This window comes from Emys orbicularis, chromosome 7 (genome assembly GCF_028017835.1).
Source record: "Emys orbicularis isolate rEmyOrb1 chromosome 7, rEmyOrb1.hap1, whole genome shotgun sequence".
In the NCBI taxonomy this organism is placed as follows: domain Eukaryota; kingdom Metazoa; phylum Chordata; order Testudines; family Emydidae; genus Emys; species Emys orbicularis.
Genome location: NC_088689.1, coordinates 5,247,000 through 5,263,084, shown reverse-complemented (window position 1 = coordinate 5,263,084; position 16,085 = coordinate 5,247,000). Strand labels below are relative to the sequence as shown.

Genomic DNA, 16,085 nt, shown 5'->3' with positions numbered 1-16,085 from the left:
ATTCACCTTTCTTAATTCTTCTAATTGTGCAATGACGTTGCCAGTGGCCAGGAACAATTGTATCTGTATTGCAGAAAAAGCAGAAAGGCTGGAGAGGAGAATGAAACACCTTGACTTTAAATTCCCAGCTTTTGGAGTTAATGTCACAGCTCTTTGTTCCTTTAATTCAGTGTGGTGGTGCTTTACTTATTTTAATAAGGGCTTGAGTGATACCCCTAGGAAGAGATTTATATCTGCTTTATAATATTTACTGCACTAGAATAAGCAACCAGAATGGTGCTTTTGGCACTATTTGTGTCTTCATTTCTTGTTGTCGTAATAGAGTTTTTGCATGTTTCCCATTGACTGCCAGAGAAGACGGATATAAATGACATTTCTTACGCTTCAGATTCACTACGGCATCATAGAAGCAGAGATAGGAATACTCTATTAGGTCATCTAGTTCATCCTCCGGCCTGGAAATGATCAATCCGTATGACTGATCCTGTAACTAGAGCATCATGAAGTGGCTAGTATTGGTGAGAGTCTGATAACTGCTCTGTATAAACAGCCCAACTATGTTAAAAACACTGACATTTTATAACAATCCAACCTAAGGCTGCAAAGTTACATTTATGGTTTAGGCATGTCTTATAATGTAGGCAGTGCAAATGTCATAACATTGTACTGGATGAGGCTAGTTACTGTCAACCAGCATTACAATAGATGTACCAGCAGAGGGATCCTTATCCTTCCTTTGGGGACATTAGATTAATGCCAACAACTCCCCTCACTTACACTCCAGTTTAAAAAAATTCTAGCTTGTCCTCTTACAACCGCGTTCAGGAGACAGTTACCGTGTGTGCTCATGATACAGCTGGCAGAACGGGTGATCTGGTATCAAAGTAAACTGTGGCATGGTGGAGGCCTGATGGTTCTCTTCTTTCCTGTGCCTACCAGGCCAGATGGGACCTCCCTGCTCAAGTATAGTATCATTTAATCCTCTTTATTCCCCAGCCAGGTCTCTTTGGCTTGATCTACCATTATCAGAATGATGTGCTAGCTGGGGAAAAAAGCTAGCCAGGCTCTCTGTACAGCACACACAGGAACTGTCATCAAATTGGATCCCAGTGGCTATTAGAAGATGAATAGTGGTTAAAGCAATAAATGGTAGTGTCACATGTGTTATGCTTGAGCATTTTAATTACAGCAGGATGTTAGTAATAAAAACTTATGCCTAGGGTTCATAAGTCTTAAATAGATCACTTAAGGTATTTCTTCTCCTATTGCTAATAAGTCACTATAATCAAACTATACCATGAAAGAAAGCCTTGCAGACAGGTAGGCAGGTTCACCCCAAATCATCGTTAAAGGGGGTTATGCCCATTTCCTAGGAGGAGAGTTTAGCCACTAGCTCTTCCAAAAACAATTTGTTTTTTCTGTTTGATGGAGGGATTATTTTTGTAGTGGGCCTTTAAAAAAGCAAGGGTTATATTTTCAAATTAAGTAATTATCATAGAATCATAGAATATTAGGGTTGAAAGAGACCTCAGGATGCCATCTATTCCAACCCCCTGCTCAAAGCAGGACCAACACCAACTAAATCATCTAAATTACACCGACGAATCCCATTAATTAGCTATATGCATGTGCAGTCCGGTCATTGTGTGCCCAAAGTAGGCATCTAATTGCAAGCCTAACTTTTTTTAAAATATCTGTTCCTAAAAGTGAAGTAATGCACTGCAGAAAGATTAGATTTCTTACTCTGAAAACTGTCATGCTTATACTGGGACTCAGATACCCCCGCGAGGAGCACATTCTAAATGCAAGATTCACTTGAGATGTAGATATGAGCTTGCAAGATAACCGGTATCTAGCCAACCCATCATAGATTATGATAATCATATCTTCCCTTAAAATGCACCTTGAAAGAGTGAAGAGAGACGCAACTTCCCATAGGGACTTATAGGCAGAATGCAGGTCTGCAGTCTGCCAGGGTTCCTAAATTCATACCTGAGCAGGAGGGCTGGCAGGAGATTGGAGTGGAAGAGAATGGACAGTAAAAGGAAGTAGGAGACGGTTGGACTGTCTGTCTCTGAGGCTTGGTCTACACTACAGAGTTAGGTTGACGTAAAGCAGCTTACGTCGACCTAATTACGTCAGTATACACACTGCCGCCTTGCTCCCACCAATGTAAGTGCCCCACTACACCGACATAACAACTCCACCTCCACGAGAGGTGTAGGACTTATGTCGGTGTAGTTCGGGCGAGGCAGTGTCTGTGTAGACTCTGCAGGTACTTACATCGACTGTTGGATTTCTTGTCAATTTCACAGCTCCGTGCTGGAGCCGGGAGTGTCATGAACTAGTCATGGTAGTGAACCAGTAGCCAGGCTACCCAGGCTGCAAGTAGCGCACAGCGGGAGCAGCATCTTTCAACCATTCAGCTTCAAATGGGGATTTGAAAAATTCTTTGGTTGACATCATATACCAGAAGTTTGGAAGAAATTCAGCCAAATGACTTTTCAAAGCCAAATGCCTGCACAGCCTTAAACTGCTGCTTCTCCCTCCACAGCAAAAGTGACACTAATTAGAGGATTTTAATTAACACCTATTTGTAAATCCTTTACGGAATATTTAAATATTCAGCGTATTGCCATTGTTTTTGTCTAAAGTGGTGCAACATCTAACGTCTGAGTCCAGCACTACAAGATAGCCTCCCTTTAGCTAAGGTTGAGACACAAGTGCTTTCCTAGGTTGTGTCTACACTTTAAATGCTGCAGCTGTGACACTGTCGCACTTCAGCGTAGACAATCCCGACAGTGATGGGAGGGGTTAATCCACCTCCCTGACAGGCAGTAGAATTATTCTGTCAATGTAGCACTGTATACACAGCAGGTTAGGTTAGCATAGCTCTCCCTCTTGGGGGTGTGGATTTTTCACACCTCTGAGAGACGTGCCTATGCCGATGTATGTTTTCATTGTAGACTAGTCCCTAACTAAATATCTTGAATGTACTGTTAGCAAATGAACCCCTTGTTATTTACATATTGGATATAAACTACAAAGGAACTGCTCTCTGAGGGCCAAATCTTGCTCCCACAGACTTCACTGCAAGTTTTGACACTGACATCAGCAGGACCAGGACTTGGTCCACATTCAAGGCTAAGCTAAAGAAGACAGCTTGCACCGGCAAAAATGCTTGTGCTGGCACACAGCAGATACCTGCACACACAAATCTAAGAGTGTACAAGCAAAGGTGCGTGCACAAGCATTTTTTGCCTGCAGACTTCCACTTCCATGCTTTCAAAATATTTCCTTCAGTGTTTGTTCTACACTTTCCACCTAGAAACATTCCAGTTAAAGGGACACTGTTGAGATAAAGATCATCTATTTTAAAAGATTTACTTACCTGCATCACTTACGCTTGCCTAATTAAAGCAGAATGGATCGTAAACATCTCATGGTTTGTTGGATTTCTGCTTTGCACTCAGATGCGAAGATGAAACAGTAGTTCATTTCACTGTGACTTCTTTGCATAATCTAACATGAGGGATTCAGGAGGACTTTCTCTGGTGACTGTTTGGGCTTGTGGTTAATGCATAGGAACAGGCTCTGCCACAGATTTTCTATGTGACCTCGGGCAAATCATGACACCTCCTTTTCTCCATATGCAAAAGGCTCACACTTCCTTATTTCACCAGGAGATTATGAGGATTCATTTGTTTGTAATTGCAAAGAGCTTGGAGATCTTTATGTGAAAGGTGCTATATAAATGCAAAGTACAGTATTCTAACTCAGTATTCTTGGGTGTAGGTTCACAAAACTACAGAGCCCTTGGGGGGGGGGGGTTGAGGGTGGAAGGGGGGTAGATATAAAACTTTTTGTGTATGTGGCCTAAAGTAAGCTGATCGCCTTCTAATCTTTTAATTCAATTCCCCTCCCCCACAAATCAGACCTCCTCAATATTTTTCACGTGAAATTTTAAAATAGACAAACATACCCAATACTCGAATTTGCATAACTGCTCCATGTAAACCAAAGAACATCCAGAGGGGCTGGGAACAGTCCACGCAGACCTGCATGCCGGCGCTGGCACCATTATGACTCAAATGCAGTTCGCCTTCTGAATTCACCATAAACCCCAAGATATCTCCACTCTGGAGGGGCACCAAGACTCTACAGACTGCCCAGAATTCCTTCCTGTCAACCAACGACTCTGGGTTATAAGGAAGGTCACTGGGCCTCAGAGTACTAGGGTCACAAGAGGTCACTCCGTATGACAGTGTGCCGGAGCGGGAGGCATTTGATTTGTTAATTTTGACAAAAATGGTTTCATTGATTCTAAGGGGTCTGCTGGTGAAAACCAAAGTCCTCTCTTCCCGGGCATGTTCCAGCCGGGCCACAGTTTGGTCATCCAGGATTTTGACATGGGCTCCCCTGAGCTGGTGGAAGCGGAGGTCACTTTCGAGCTGGGATGGGAAGAGATGGGAATGCTGAGAATTGAGGGAGTTCTGAGGGATGGGACACATGGTGGCCAGCACATGGAAGTTCTCTTCCTGGAGGTTGAGGTCGCAGAGGCTCACGGAGAGCCGGGTGTCCTCTGTCTCCCTGCGCAGCGAGGGCCGGCGAATTGCAGTGAAAGATCTCGGACGCAGGCAGTCGGGAGGAATAATTTCACTGTCTGTGAAACCAAACGAGAGAGAGAAGGATCACTCAAGAAATAATAAAAATATCCAGGATTTTAGGACTCACTGTTGGTTTGATTGATAAGTTGAAGGGAAAAGCAGAGAGCTTCTGCCTCGAATAAATTTTCCTTTAAAAAAAAAAAAAGAGCATAAAATAAAATATTTTTGCAGTTGTGTGCTAGTCTTGTGCTTTCCCCATAGCACCAGCCACCATAATCACTATATAACTCAATGCAGGTAGACTCAATCAATAGAAAAAACTGACAGAGAGGAACTTCTTGGGGAGGGGAAGCAGAGATACATCATGAATTTATTGATCAAATAGCTATAAAGGCTGAGCTTTTATATCTTGTCCATGTCTATAATCACTTCTCGCAAGAGCCATGAAATGAGTAACTAAGTAGATATTTGGATTTTAAAACAAAATGCTAGTCTTGTAAATTTCAGTCCTATTTGTTATTTGTTACCACTTGAAATTTAATTCATATTTCTAGCGATAATTAATCGCCAGCCTACCCGTGTTTGCAGAAAGACAGCACAGAAGCGGATAATATCACAGCTTAGGAATTTTCTCTAAATACAGCACAATCGCTCATTATCTCCAGAACAAATAATTAAAAATCAAACCAGCAGATAAATAACAAAGACGCATATGCCATTCAAATGCAACAGAGAAAAAATAATTACACATTATCCTTTCTGTTACGTCTCACTTGATGCTTCAAAAGCTGATCATCAATTTAATTCCTCTGCTAAACAATGTAGCCAGTTGGTTTTAATACCTAAATTACTTCTGTTTGGCACAATCTGAACCATGTTGCTACCTGTCAATGGTAAAGAGCAATACATGGAGGAAAAATGTTGAATCAACATAATTTACAAACCTAAGCCCTGATCCTGCCACCCATGCTTAACTTTCTGAACTATGAGTAACTCTTGCAGGAACTATTCCGTGTGTGTAAAGTTACGCATGTGTCTAAATCTGTGCAGGATGGAGGCCTTATTATACCAGTTGTGGGCCATACCTGGGAACCTTTCTCCACTTCAATTGGAGCTTTGCCTGAGTAGGGATTAAAGAGCAGATTGCGGCTATAAGCCAAGGTCCAAATTATGTGGGCTCAGGATGCTCCACTCTGAGAGAAAAGCCACTGAAGGATTTTTTGTTGACTCAGCCAGAATTCCTCCTTGGGCTCTGCAGGAGCACACACAGGGAGCAGCTTCATCACCATTTGAAAGGGTGCAGCAGGAACCCCTCTATTCCCCATGCATAGCCATGGCCCTCTCATCACAACCCCTTCGAGAAGGCGATCATCACCAGCAGCATTAGCTTGGAATAGCGCCTGCGCTCCTCGGCCCAACAGGGACAACTCACTGTGCAGGGGAGCAGGTGGGAGGCAAAGGAAGGCTCCATGTACCCATCCTCCGACGCTGCACACTCACACCTGGCTTCTGGCCCCAAGCAAGGGCCTCAAGATTTAGCCCCAAAATAGCCCAGCACTGACATGCAAGGATGAAACAGAGCAACTGCAAAGCAAAATGCAACAACCCCAGATTCTAATTTAGGACAGGAAGCAAACCTGGTACTAGGTGAAGTCAGAGAAAGAACATAGGTGTGGAGACAGCAATGAACATTTGATCAGTCAGCACCTCAGAGTTAACACTCTCTTAAGAACATAAGAATGGCCATACTGGGTCAGACCAAAAGTCCATCTAGCCCAGTATCCTGTCTTCCGACAGTGACCAGTGCCAGGTGCCCCAGAGGGAATGAACAGAACAGGTAATCGTCAAATGATCCATCCTGTCACCCATTCCCAGCTTCTGGCAAACAGAGGCTAGGGACACCATCCCTGCCCATCCTGGCTAACAGCCATTGATGGACCTATCCTCCATGAATTTATCTAGTTCTTTTTTTAACCCTGTTATAGTCTTGGCCTTCACAACATCCTCTGGCAAAGAGTTCCACAGATTGACTGTGCTTGCTAAATTTCTCCCTCAGATTATTTATTTTACGACAGCACATGGCCAGGGCCTTGAGTCCTCTGGAAGATGGCACCCCTGTTAGGATGGCACCCCCTAGCACCTCTCCAGAATACTGGTTCAGTACTGACTCACCAAGGAGAAACACCATCTCTATTGAATCACTGAGAGCACATCTTGCAACATAGCGGTTCTCACCAATGATCTCTTATACCATTTCAACCCCGCTTATTTTGGGAGATCTAACAAGATCACCCCCAGAGGTCGCTGGGGTGCAGTGTAACCTCTTTGGTTTGCTTAAGCTGAATTGCTCCAGTCTCCTCTTTAATAATCTGCAATTTCCAGAGAATGTTGGAATATTCAAAATTAAAAACAGACTGTCTGTTTGTATCACGTAATTGATCCTCCCCATCCTAGGAACAACTCCGAGCCCCAACAGTTAATGCAGGAAAAGAAGCAGAACAGGAACTGGTGTTACCCTGGATAATTGAGATCGCAATTGCACTAATGCTTTCTATTATATTGGTTAGTGTTTATGTCATCACTGCCCCTGCTGGATAGAATCAGACTTCTGTCCCTCTTCCAGGCTGGAAACCCACAAAGGAGAAAAAATGAATACTGGCAGCTGACGCAGATTCTTCTGTGTAGGTGAACTGGTAGAGACCTTTGTGCATAGAAACAGAAGGTCCTTTAAATTTCATTCCCCTTAACCACATATGTGCAGCCTAGCTGACAACTCGGATGTGTGGGTAGCTTGCAGTCAAGGTTTCAAAAAGCTTATTTTCCACAAGGATGCTTCACATTTCCCTTCAGCTGCTGGACAAAAAAATTGAATGGAGGTTTAGGGAGAAAGACTGTCTTGTGGCTGAGACGCTGGACAGAGCTACATTCTATTCTGAACTGGTACTAACTTGTTTTTCAGCAAGCAATTCAACCTCACAGTGGCTGGTTTTCCCCATATAATGTGGCCCATCCATATAATGGCAATAACATTTCTCAACCCCACAGGGTGGCTTGTGAGGATCAATTGTAAAGATTGTTGGACGAAAGGTTTATAGGAGAACGGAGTATTATTAATGCATAGAAGGAATTTGTGAACACCTAGAAGGGTGGATCTTTTAGGGTTGCCAGCCTGATCCTACTGATCTGATTTTTGATCAATCGAAAATGATGCAGCAGAATTGTAAAATCCCCTCATAAGGAAATTAAAATATTAAGATTCATCCTGCATGAACGTAAGTAGTGTGTTGACATGAAGCATGGAACACCACTGATGCAGAATAATTCATGAGCTGTGGAGTTATGAACGAATAATTCCATCTGATCATTATGGTGAAATCTCAAACAAAAAAGAGGACATTGGGTGGTCGGTTGTCAGCAGAATCCCACACAGGCATTGTTTTCTTGCTTTAGTGCAGCTCCATTTCTCACTTTGGTAGTATAGAACAAACTGCTAATAAGACACTGGTCCATGATCCAGCCTTGTTTCTCTGCTACAGCCAATCTCCAGCGTGAATGTTAAGAACATTTAAGACAGACCGTTTATTAGGCCTGGTCCCCACTAAGCCCCCACTTCGGACTAAGGTACGCAAATTCAGCTACGTTAATAACGTAGCTGAATTCGAAATACCTTAGTACGAACTTACCGCGGGTCCAGACGCGGCAGGCAGGCTCCCCCGTCGATGCCGCGTACTCCTCTCGCCGAGCTGGAGTACCGGCGTCGACGGCGAGCACTTCCGGGATCGATCCGGGATCGATTTATCGCGTCTAAACCAGACGCGATAAATCGATCCCAGAACATCGATTGCCTGCCGCCGGACCCTCCGGTAAGTGTAGACGTACCCTTAGTTTCAAATGTATGTGTCTGTGTCTGTGTGCGTGTAGTGTGTGTGTGAGAATAAAATTGCACAATAGTCCACATGGTGAAATTCTGGAATGTGAGGTAGAGACACTGCTAGTTTTCACCTCAGTATATTGCCCCAATCAGTATGAAATTTCTCATTTCTGACAATGTCTTACTCTCACCCCACATATCAGAGTGGTAGCCGCGTTAGTCTGTATCAACAACAACAACGAGAAGTCCAGTGGCACCTTAAAGACTAACAGATTTATTTGGGCATAAGCTTTCATGGGTAAAAAACCCACTTCTTCAGATCCCCAAAGGACCCCAAAGAGTTTGGCCAACTGTGCAACATTATTTAAGAATCCTTGGGTTTTACTATGCTATTGATGTCAGTGTAAGTTTTGCCTGAGCAAGGACTGAGGTGACAAAATGAACAAGGAATTCAGGGTTTGACCCCTACACTGAATTATGATGATGGATTTCTCAGTGACGTCTCTAACAGATATCACTGTTGTTGTATAGTAGGAAGTGACTGCAGTGTTCTACATGGAAAGGATTTTCCACTATGTGCTCTTTTTTTCCTGGGAGAGAATCTGGGGCACTCTAGGTGTGGTTTTTTTTCAAAATTTGTGGGCCATACAAATCCCTTTTTCTCTTTCCTAGAGGATAAGGGTAAATTATCTGACTGATAAGGGGGCAGGGGATATGGGTGAGAAAAAGTTTTTAGATTGCTTTCACTTCTCTGCTGCAAGTTTTTCCCCTTTCGGGGATTCAGAGACTACAGCCTAAACGCCAACTGTTTAGCATGTGATACCCTCCCTAGGCAAGGGGCTTCAAGGGATTCCAGCTTCCAATGCAGATGGTTTGGAAGAAAAATCCCCAGGGTTCTGGGTAGCCCCTAGCTTAATTTAATAAAGCTTCAAACCAAGGAGTTGGCTGGGGGAAGTGGAGGGGTTATCAGAATCCTCGTTCCAGGCTCTGCACCGCCTACATCTCTGCCTTGGTTTCCGTCTGCATCTCCTCCTCCTCCTCCTTGCTCTGCCAGCTCCTGATTTTTCATGCTGTCTGCTGTGGCTTGAAAGAGGCTCCCTGGTCAACCATGACACCCCTCCGTCAAGTCCCCCCTAAGAAAGCTCTTCTTTGAGCCAGCTTTCCACCACTACTCATCCCTTCATCTACCACCAAACATCCCTCTTCAAAGCGATAGGGGGAATGTGGTAGCTCAGCTACCTCTGCATGCTGACTGCTGGCAAATGTTGACTTCTTAAGGACACCTCCTGCATATGCATATACAGATGCACATACAACCATGGAGAGAATTATAATCTACAGCACTAACTAACAACCCTACAGCTACAAGACCCAAAAGGCACATATTATTGTCAGCATTTATAACATAGTGACTTTGTTATATCCATTCACCCTCTCCATTGTTGATACGTTGTCTATTGTCAACCAAAGAGCTTGATCCTCCAAGGTGAGGGGCACCTGCAGCTCCCACTGACTTCCTGCAGCACCCAGGAACCAACCCACAACTCACAGCATCAAGTGCTTCACCTGCAAGCTTTTGGGCACAGGGACCTTCTCCTTTTGACTTGTCTGCAAAGCACTGTGCGCACGTATGGTGCTAGAAATAATACATGATCCCAGTACATGACCTGCCAATGTGTATTAATGATGTGTAATGATCTAAAGAGGGTCTAATATGAACAAAGGAAATTCAAGTATTAGGACTGGAACAAAATGGTCTCTAAGACATTGGGAATCAGACTCATGGCCTTTGGTAAAAGAATACATTGCATCATAAAATGAAACTGCTTAATAGGAAACAGGAGTGTAGAGATTGCAAGGTAACAAGGAGAAAATTCATTGTATCTGTACACCACTCATGGTTTTCTGTTGATGAAGTACAAGGGATCAACTCTGAACTTACTTGAATCAGTGTGATCCACTGAAGGAAACAGAAGTAAAAAAAAAAAGGGGGGGGGGTCAAAAATTCCTTCTTGCACGTCTCTTCGTTCTTTCTGTTCTTCTTGCTCTCCCTCCTCCCATTAACTTCATTTCTTCTCCTCCCCCCCCCCCCTTTGCATTCATTTGGTAATTTTGTCTTACTAATATTTTCACTCAACATTATATCTCCTTGTGGAGTTTTTGCAACTAAAACCCTGAGAACTGCAGAACCCCCAAAATGCTCACTGACATCAACAGGAATTGCAAGTCCTGAGTCTGACATCTATTGACTGAAATGTCATATACCTTTTCAAAATCAGCCTCCGCAAAAGGGGTTTTACAATTCTACTTGTGCCATTATGTGGGACTCCACTCATAAGCAAGAAAATGTACCAGAGCTCCTTCTCAAACTCTCAGGGAGGAGCCCTCAGGGAAGAAGGGCATGATTCCAACACTTACAATGGGACACTCCCTCCTCCAAGGTCTTTCACAGGAGTTGTGCGGCTAAGAAGCCGTTTGGCACCGCATTGAAAATTTAGGGGGAAGTGTCTGAAATATAAAGCAGATGTGCCAGGCTATAAAACAACATGGCCGTTAGAGATGGGCCTAAGTGGTTTGGCAAAAAGCAACCCATCTTTTGGATGAGAAGCAAAACTGTGTAACAGGCCACTTTGCAGTCAATCAAGATCCAACATCCCTCATAAGAGTAGGATGGTAAGCCCAGCTTTCTCACTAAAAGTCCCAACTCAGACCTCTGCCTTTGCTAAACTCTCCTTGCAGTTGTTCAGTGATATTCTTTGCTTCCCATCCTAAATTAGTTGTGTAGTTGTGTAGTGCACAGTATTATACAGTTGCCCCTTTTCAGCCCAGCGGTGGCTGCATTTCAGTGGTAGGTGGAATGATTGCTGTGCATGGTATATAACTCGATTTGTAAAGTACTTTGAGGGGACCGAGGATGGAAGATGCTGTATATATGCAAATTAATTATATCTAGAGCTGGGCAAAATTTTTCAGATGAAACTTTTGTTTTGCCAAAAGATGCATCGTTGGATTGACTGAAACATTTTGCAGATTCGTGTTTAATTTGCCAAATTGTTTCAGCAAAAAAAAAATAAAAAAAAAAAATTGAAAAAGTCAAAAATTTTCATTTTAATGTTTTCTAAATGAAGTGTTTTGATTTTATTTTAAATTATTTTTGTTTTGAGTTTTACTTTTTTTTTTAAAAAAAAAGGTAAATACCGTTGAAAAAGAAATGTTTTTGTTTTACCCGAAACAAACAATTTTGTCGGCTTTTTCATTTGCCCAAAGTCAGGATCTAGGTTCAGATTTTCCCAGAGTTACAGGATGTTTGGTTCAGGCCCATCTCTAGTTTTGTGATATGTTTCTTAGAACTTTTTATTCTACTTGGGAAAACCAAGAAAATGGAAAAACAAACTCACCCCCATTGAAAATAAACCCAAGTGGAAAATTCAAGAGGCAAACAAAAGAGAAATGAAAGGAAGGGGAGACGGAGACATTGCTTGTAGTAGTTAAGAGACAAAGCCAAGCTCACAAAGAATGGTAGGAGTGCTTTTACTTTTTGGCAATGTACCAAAATAGACACATTTTCTAAAAAAATTAACTTATTTGCTGTCAGAAAACTTGTATTCTTCATGTGAGGTCTGAGGAGCAGACAACTGCCTTTCTGCGCTATCATCGTGACCCTGTGGAAACCTAGAGTCACAAAATGCACAGGATCAGACTGTGATGCTTTGCCTAGTTTTGTTTTATTTTTTCTGTTACCTTTAAATCTTGAAGTTATAAGTCCTGGGGGCACTCCACTTTGTTTACTTCTCATAAACATTCAGGCGCCGGAATGCATCTTCTCAATTCATACAAAGAAGCCACTTTGGGAGCCTTATTGTAGATGTGGGAGGCAATTGGATAAAATCCCACACAGGAATGACTCATACTTAAAACTTTCTCTGCTATATACAGAGAAACTCAACTCATCTCAATACATTTCCCCCTAAGAACAGGCTGAAAAGTCAAACTACCTGACTAATTTCTGACCCACCATCCCTTCCTACTGCACCAGACAAAAGAGACACAAAACCCAAAGTCTTTAGTTAAATAAAGATCTAGTTAGAGTCATATTGTTTATGACTTTATTTTAAAAGTCTTAATATGCCATTTTAAATAAAGCATGCCCTTGCTATCTTCCCTACGGGAATATACAACAGATTACAGTAAGTGGACAAATTCCTTCCTGATGTAGCTCCATCAGCTTTAAATGTAAGATAATTTTCCTTGTCTTCAAGAGCAGGTACAATTTAGCTCCTGCCTCAATAGTATCAGAGCTTGGGGGCTCATTGGTAGGGACTATACACTCACATCGTAAGATACAGTTCCTGCCCCAAAGAGCCTACCACCTAAATAGCAAAGACTAATCGAGGTGAGAGACCTGCATGACCATTACAGACTCAGACGTGCCAACTCTCATGAACTGATCGCAAGAGTCACGATTTCTAAGCCTCACTCAGAAATCGTGTCAGCCAACCTGGGCGCAGCAGGGGCTCCTGCTGTCAGCAACTCTGGGGCGGCTGGGCCAGGATCCCGCTGTCCGCCCTGGGGTGGCTGGACTACCGCAGTCAGCCCCAGGCACCGGCCGGGCTCTCACTGTCAGCCTGGGAAGTGGGAGAGAGGACCCCTCTGCAGCCCCTCCCAGGCCTGGGAAGGATGAAGACCCCTAAAGAGCAGAGGTGAGGCTGGGGGCTGTACGGGGGTGCTAAGCATCCATTCATTTTTTTTCCATGGGTGCTTAGAATAAAAAACTGCAAACTAACATCACAAACACAACACATGCCTCACTTCACCACTCAGCACCCTGCTTCTGCAGCTCCCCTACCCCCATCTATGTGTTGCCTCTTTAGAACGCAAGCTTTTCAAGGTGGGAGCCCTTTCTCATTTTGGTCTGCACGCCAGCTCGCATACTTGTGGCAATATATAAATGAATAGCAGGAATAATTAACGATGACATCAGCCCGATGAGTCACACAGCAGGTTAAGACTGACACCAAACAGACTATTCTGTGGGTTCTGATTTGCATTTGATCTTTGGAGAGATGTGGTTTCTGGGCGCCCATTGTCACCTTGCAGTGCGTCATGTTCTGCCCTTTAGGGGGCTCCAAAGGCCAAAAGCCGGAGCAATTCTTCATTCATGCACTTCGTACTCGTAAATCGTGGTGATACCAAGTTGACATTATTGTGTACTTAGTGGAGGGTAAACACATTTGCAAAGTGCTTTTATGGGGTTCATGTACAAGTTACTAGTTACATTTGGATTTTATATCCTATTCATTTCAATCTGGAAGCCAAAGTAACTCACGGGAGGCTGTTTCATGCTATGAGGAACTGTTACAGACACACCATTGGCTGGCCCTGAATTAGCAGATAGGACATAGGATCTGGAAGTTTCAGACATACAGTAGAACCTCAGAGTTACAAACACCTCTGAAATGTTCGTAACTCTGAACAAAACATTATGGTGGTTCTTTCAGAAATTTACAACTGAACATTGACTTGATACAGCTTTGAAACTTTACTATGCAGATTAAAAATGCTGTTTTTAACCACCTTAATTTAAATGAAACAAGCACAGAAACAGTTTCCTTGCCATATCACATTTTTTTTAAACTTTCCCTTTATTTCTTTAGTAGTTTACGTTTAACACAGTACTGTATTTGCTTTTTTTCCTGTGTCTCTGCTGCTGCCTGATTGCGTACTTCCGGTTCCAAATGAGGTCTGTGGTCAGGAGTGAAAGTAAGATAAATTACTTACTGGTATGGGGGCCCCCAGAAGGGGCGGTGCTTTGGGTCAGCCTCCTCCAGCCAGCCCTTCCACGTTGCGTGGCCCGTGCCACCTGGAGCTCCGGTGACGACTTAAAGGGCCCGGGGCTCCAGCTGCTGCCGCGGAAGCTGCGGCAGTGGCTTGAAGCCCCAGGCCCTTTTAAATCACCAGGCCCCGGGGCAGCTGCCCCCATCAGCAGCCCTGGTGGGGGGGGGGAGGAGGCAAAAAGGGCAGCGACAGCAGCGCTTTAACGTCGGCTGCGTACGGGCCGGTACTGTTGGCCACTTCTTACTAGTACGCCGTACCAACCCACTTTCACCTCTGTCTGTGGTTGACCGGTCAGTTTGTAACTCTGGTATTCGTAACTCTGAGGTTCTACAGTATTTCAAAGAAGGCTGTGAGTTCTGTAAGTAGCGTCCCAGGCAGATGTCTGCTCTGTCACCAATTACACATATTTCATGACAGATAGTCGTCTTCGTCAAGCGAACGACAGATGTGTGAGTCAAATGACTGAATCAGTTCCCCTTCGGGCCAACAAGGTCCAAATTAGCATTTTAGAGAGACTCACTATGTCTCTCCAATACTGTCTCAAGTATCAAAGAGAACTTCTACTGTAATCGAGCAGTCAGAAGTCAAAGGTCAAGCCAAGGGTTGGAAAAAGAGCACAAAGTGAGAGGAGAAGCAGTTTCACTGCAGGCGATGCGGCTGGATTGTCAGAAAGAATCATTTAGATTGTGACAAATCTACACAAGATATTAGAACTAGGTTGCAAAAGAACCAATGCCAAAGTATTCTGGGGCTCAATTCTGTGAGGGGTTGAGCATCCTCAGCTCCCACTGAAGTCAGTCAGAGCAAGGGTGCCGGAACAGGGGGAGACCAGGGGGCCCTGGCCCCATCACTTTTAAAAGTGGGAAGGCTATGGGTGAGTGATGGGGGGGAGGCGGGAGAGAAGCAAGCGGGGGGCGGGGTCTTGGAGGGAAGAGGCAGCGCAGGAGCGGGGCCTCGGGGGGAATGGGTGGCACAGGGGTGGGGTTTTGGGGAAAGGGGCGACGCAAGGGTGAAGCCTTAGGGAGAAGGGGCAGTGCAAGGGGCAGGGCCACGGTTGGGGCACCGATGCCCCCCCCCCACACTTTTAGGGAGCTTCCACCACTCCTGAGTCAGAGTGAACAGTGCTCAGCACTGTGAGGGATTGGGGTCTTTCTGTTTTAGATTTAAACTAGGTATGTGTAAATTGGTTTGGATAAAATTAATTTCTTTGGCCTAATTTCAAACCCATCCAACACATCACAGAATTGAAAGTTAGACTCAAACTCAAAAATGATTGGGCTGGCATGTTCCAGTATGAACAGATGGTGGCAAAGGGAAAGAAGGGGGAGAGCGCTATTAGCTATTCTCAGCGGGTAGCTGTTCAGAAAGCATTGCGTTTCATTTATCGTTCAACTGTGGTGGATTTTTCTGCCACTCTAGCACCAAATTTTGCCTTCTTCCACAGGAGCTGCGGACTTACCCGTACACAATTTTGCTTAGACACAAAGTGTTTGTTTTCCTGCCAGGTGAGTGTGAATAGGCACTCGTTTGGGTTTTATTCAGAACACACACACACTTCTATGCATATTAATATGTTTCACTTCCTTTGCTTAATGAGAATGCTATGCAGAATGCAGATTTTCCCATCAGGAGGTTGTGAATGCTCTGTCAATACTACAGATAAAAATGCTACAGCAAAGCAGAAAAATCAGAAAACAGGAACCAGATCCTAAAAGAGGGGACAGAAACCAGACTCATCTACTGCCAGAATCTAAGATGAAACATCCAGAAAG

The 16,085-nt window shown here is 43.9% G+C and overlaps 1 protein-coding gene across 1 annotated transcript in view; it reads right to left on the bottom strand.

Moving 5' to 3' along the window:
- NEURL1 (neuralized E3 ubiquitin protein ligase 1) overlaps nt 1-16,085 on the bottom strand; it is a 266,866-nt gene that overhangs the window by 17,301 nt on the left and 233,480 nt on the right. Inside the window, exon 4 of the mRNA XM_065407292.1 lies at nt 3,983-4,663. Coding sequence (XP_065263364.1) covers nt 3,983-4,663 — 681 coding nt within the window. The remainder of the gene's footprint in view (nt 1-3,982; nt 4,664-16,085) is intronic.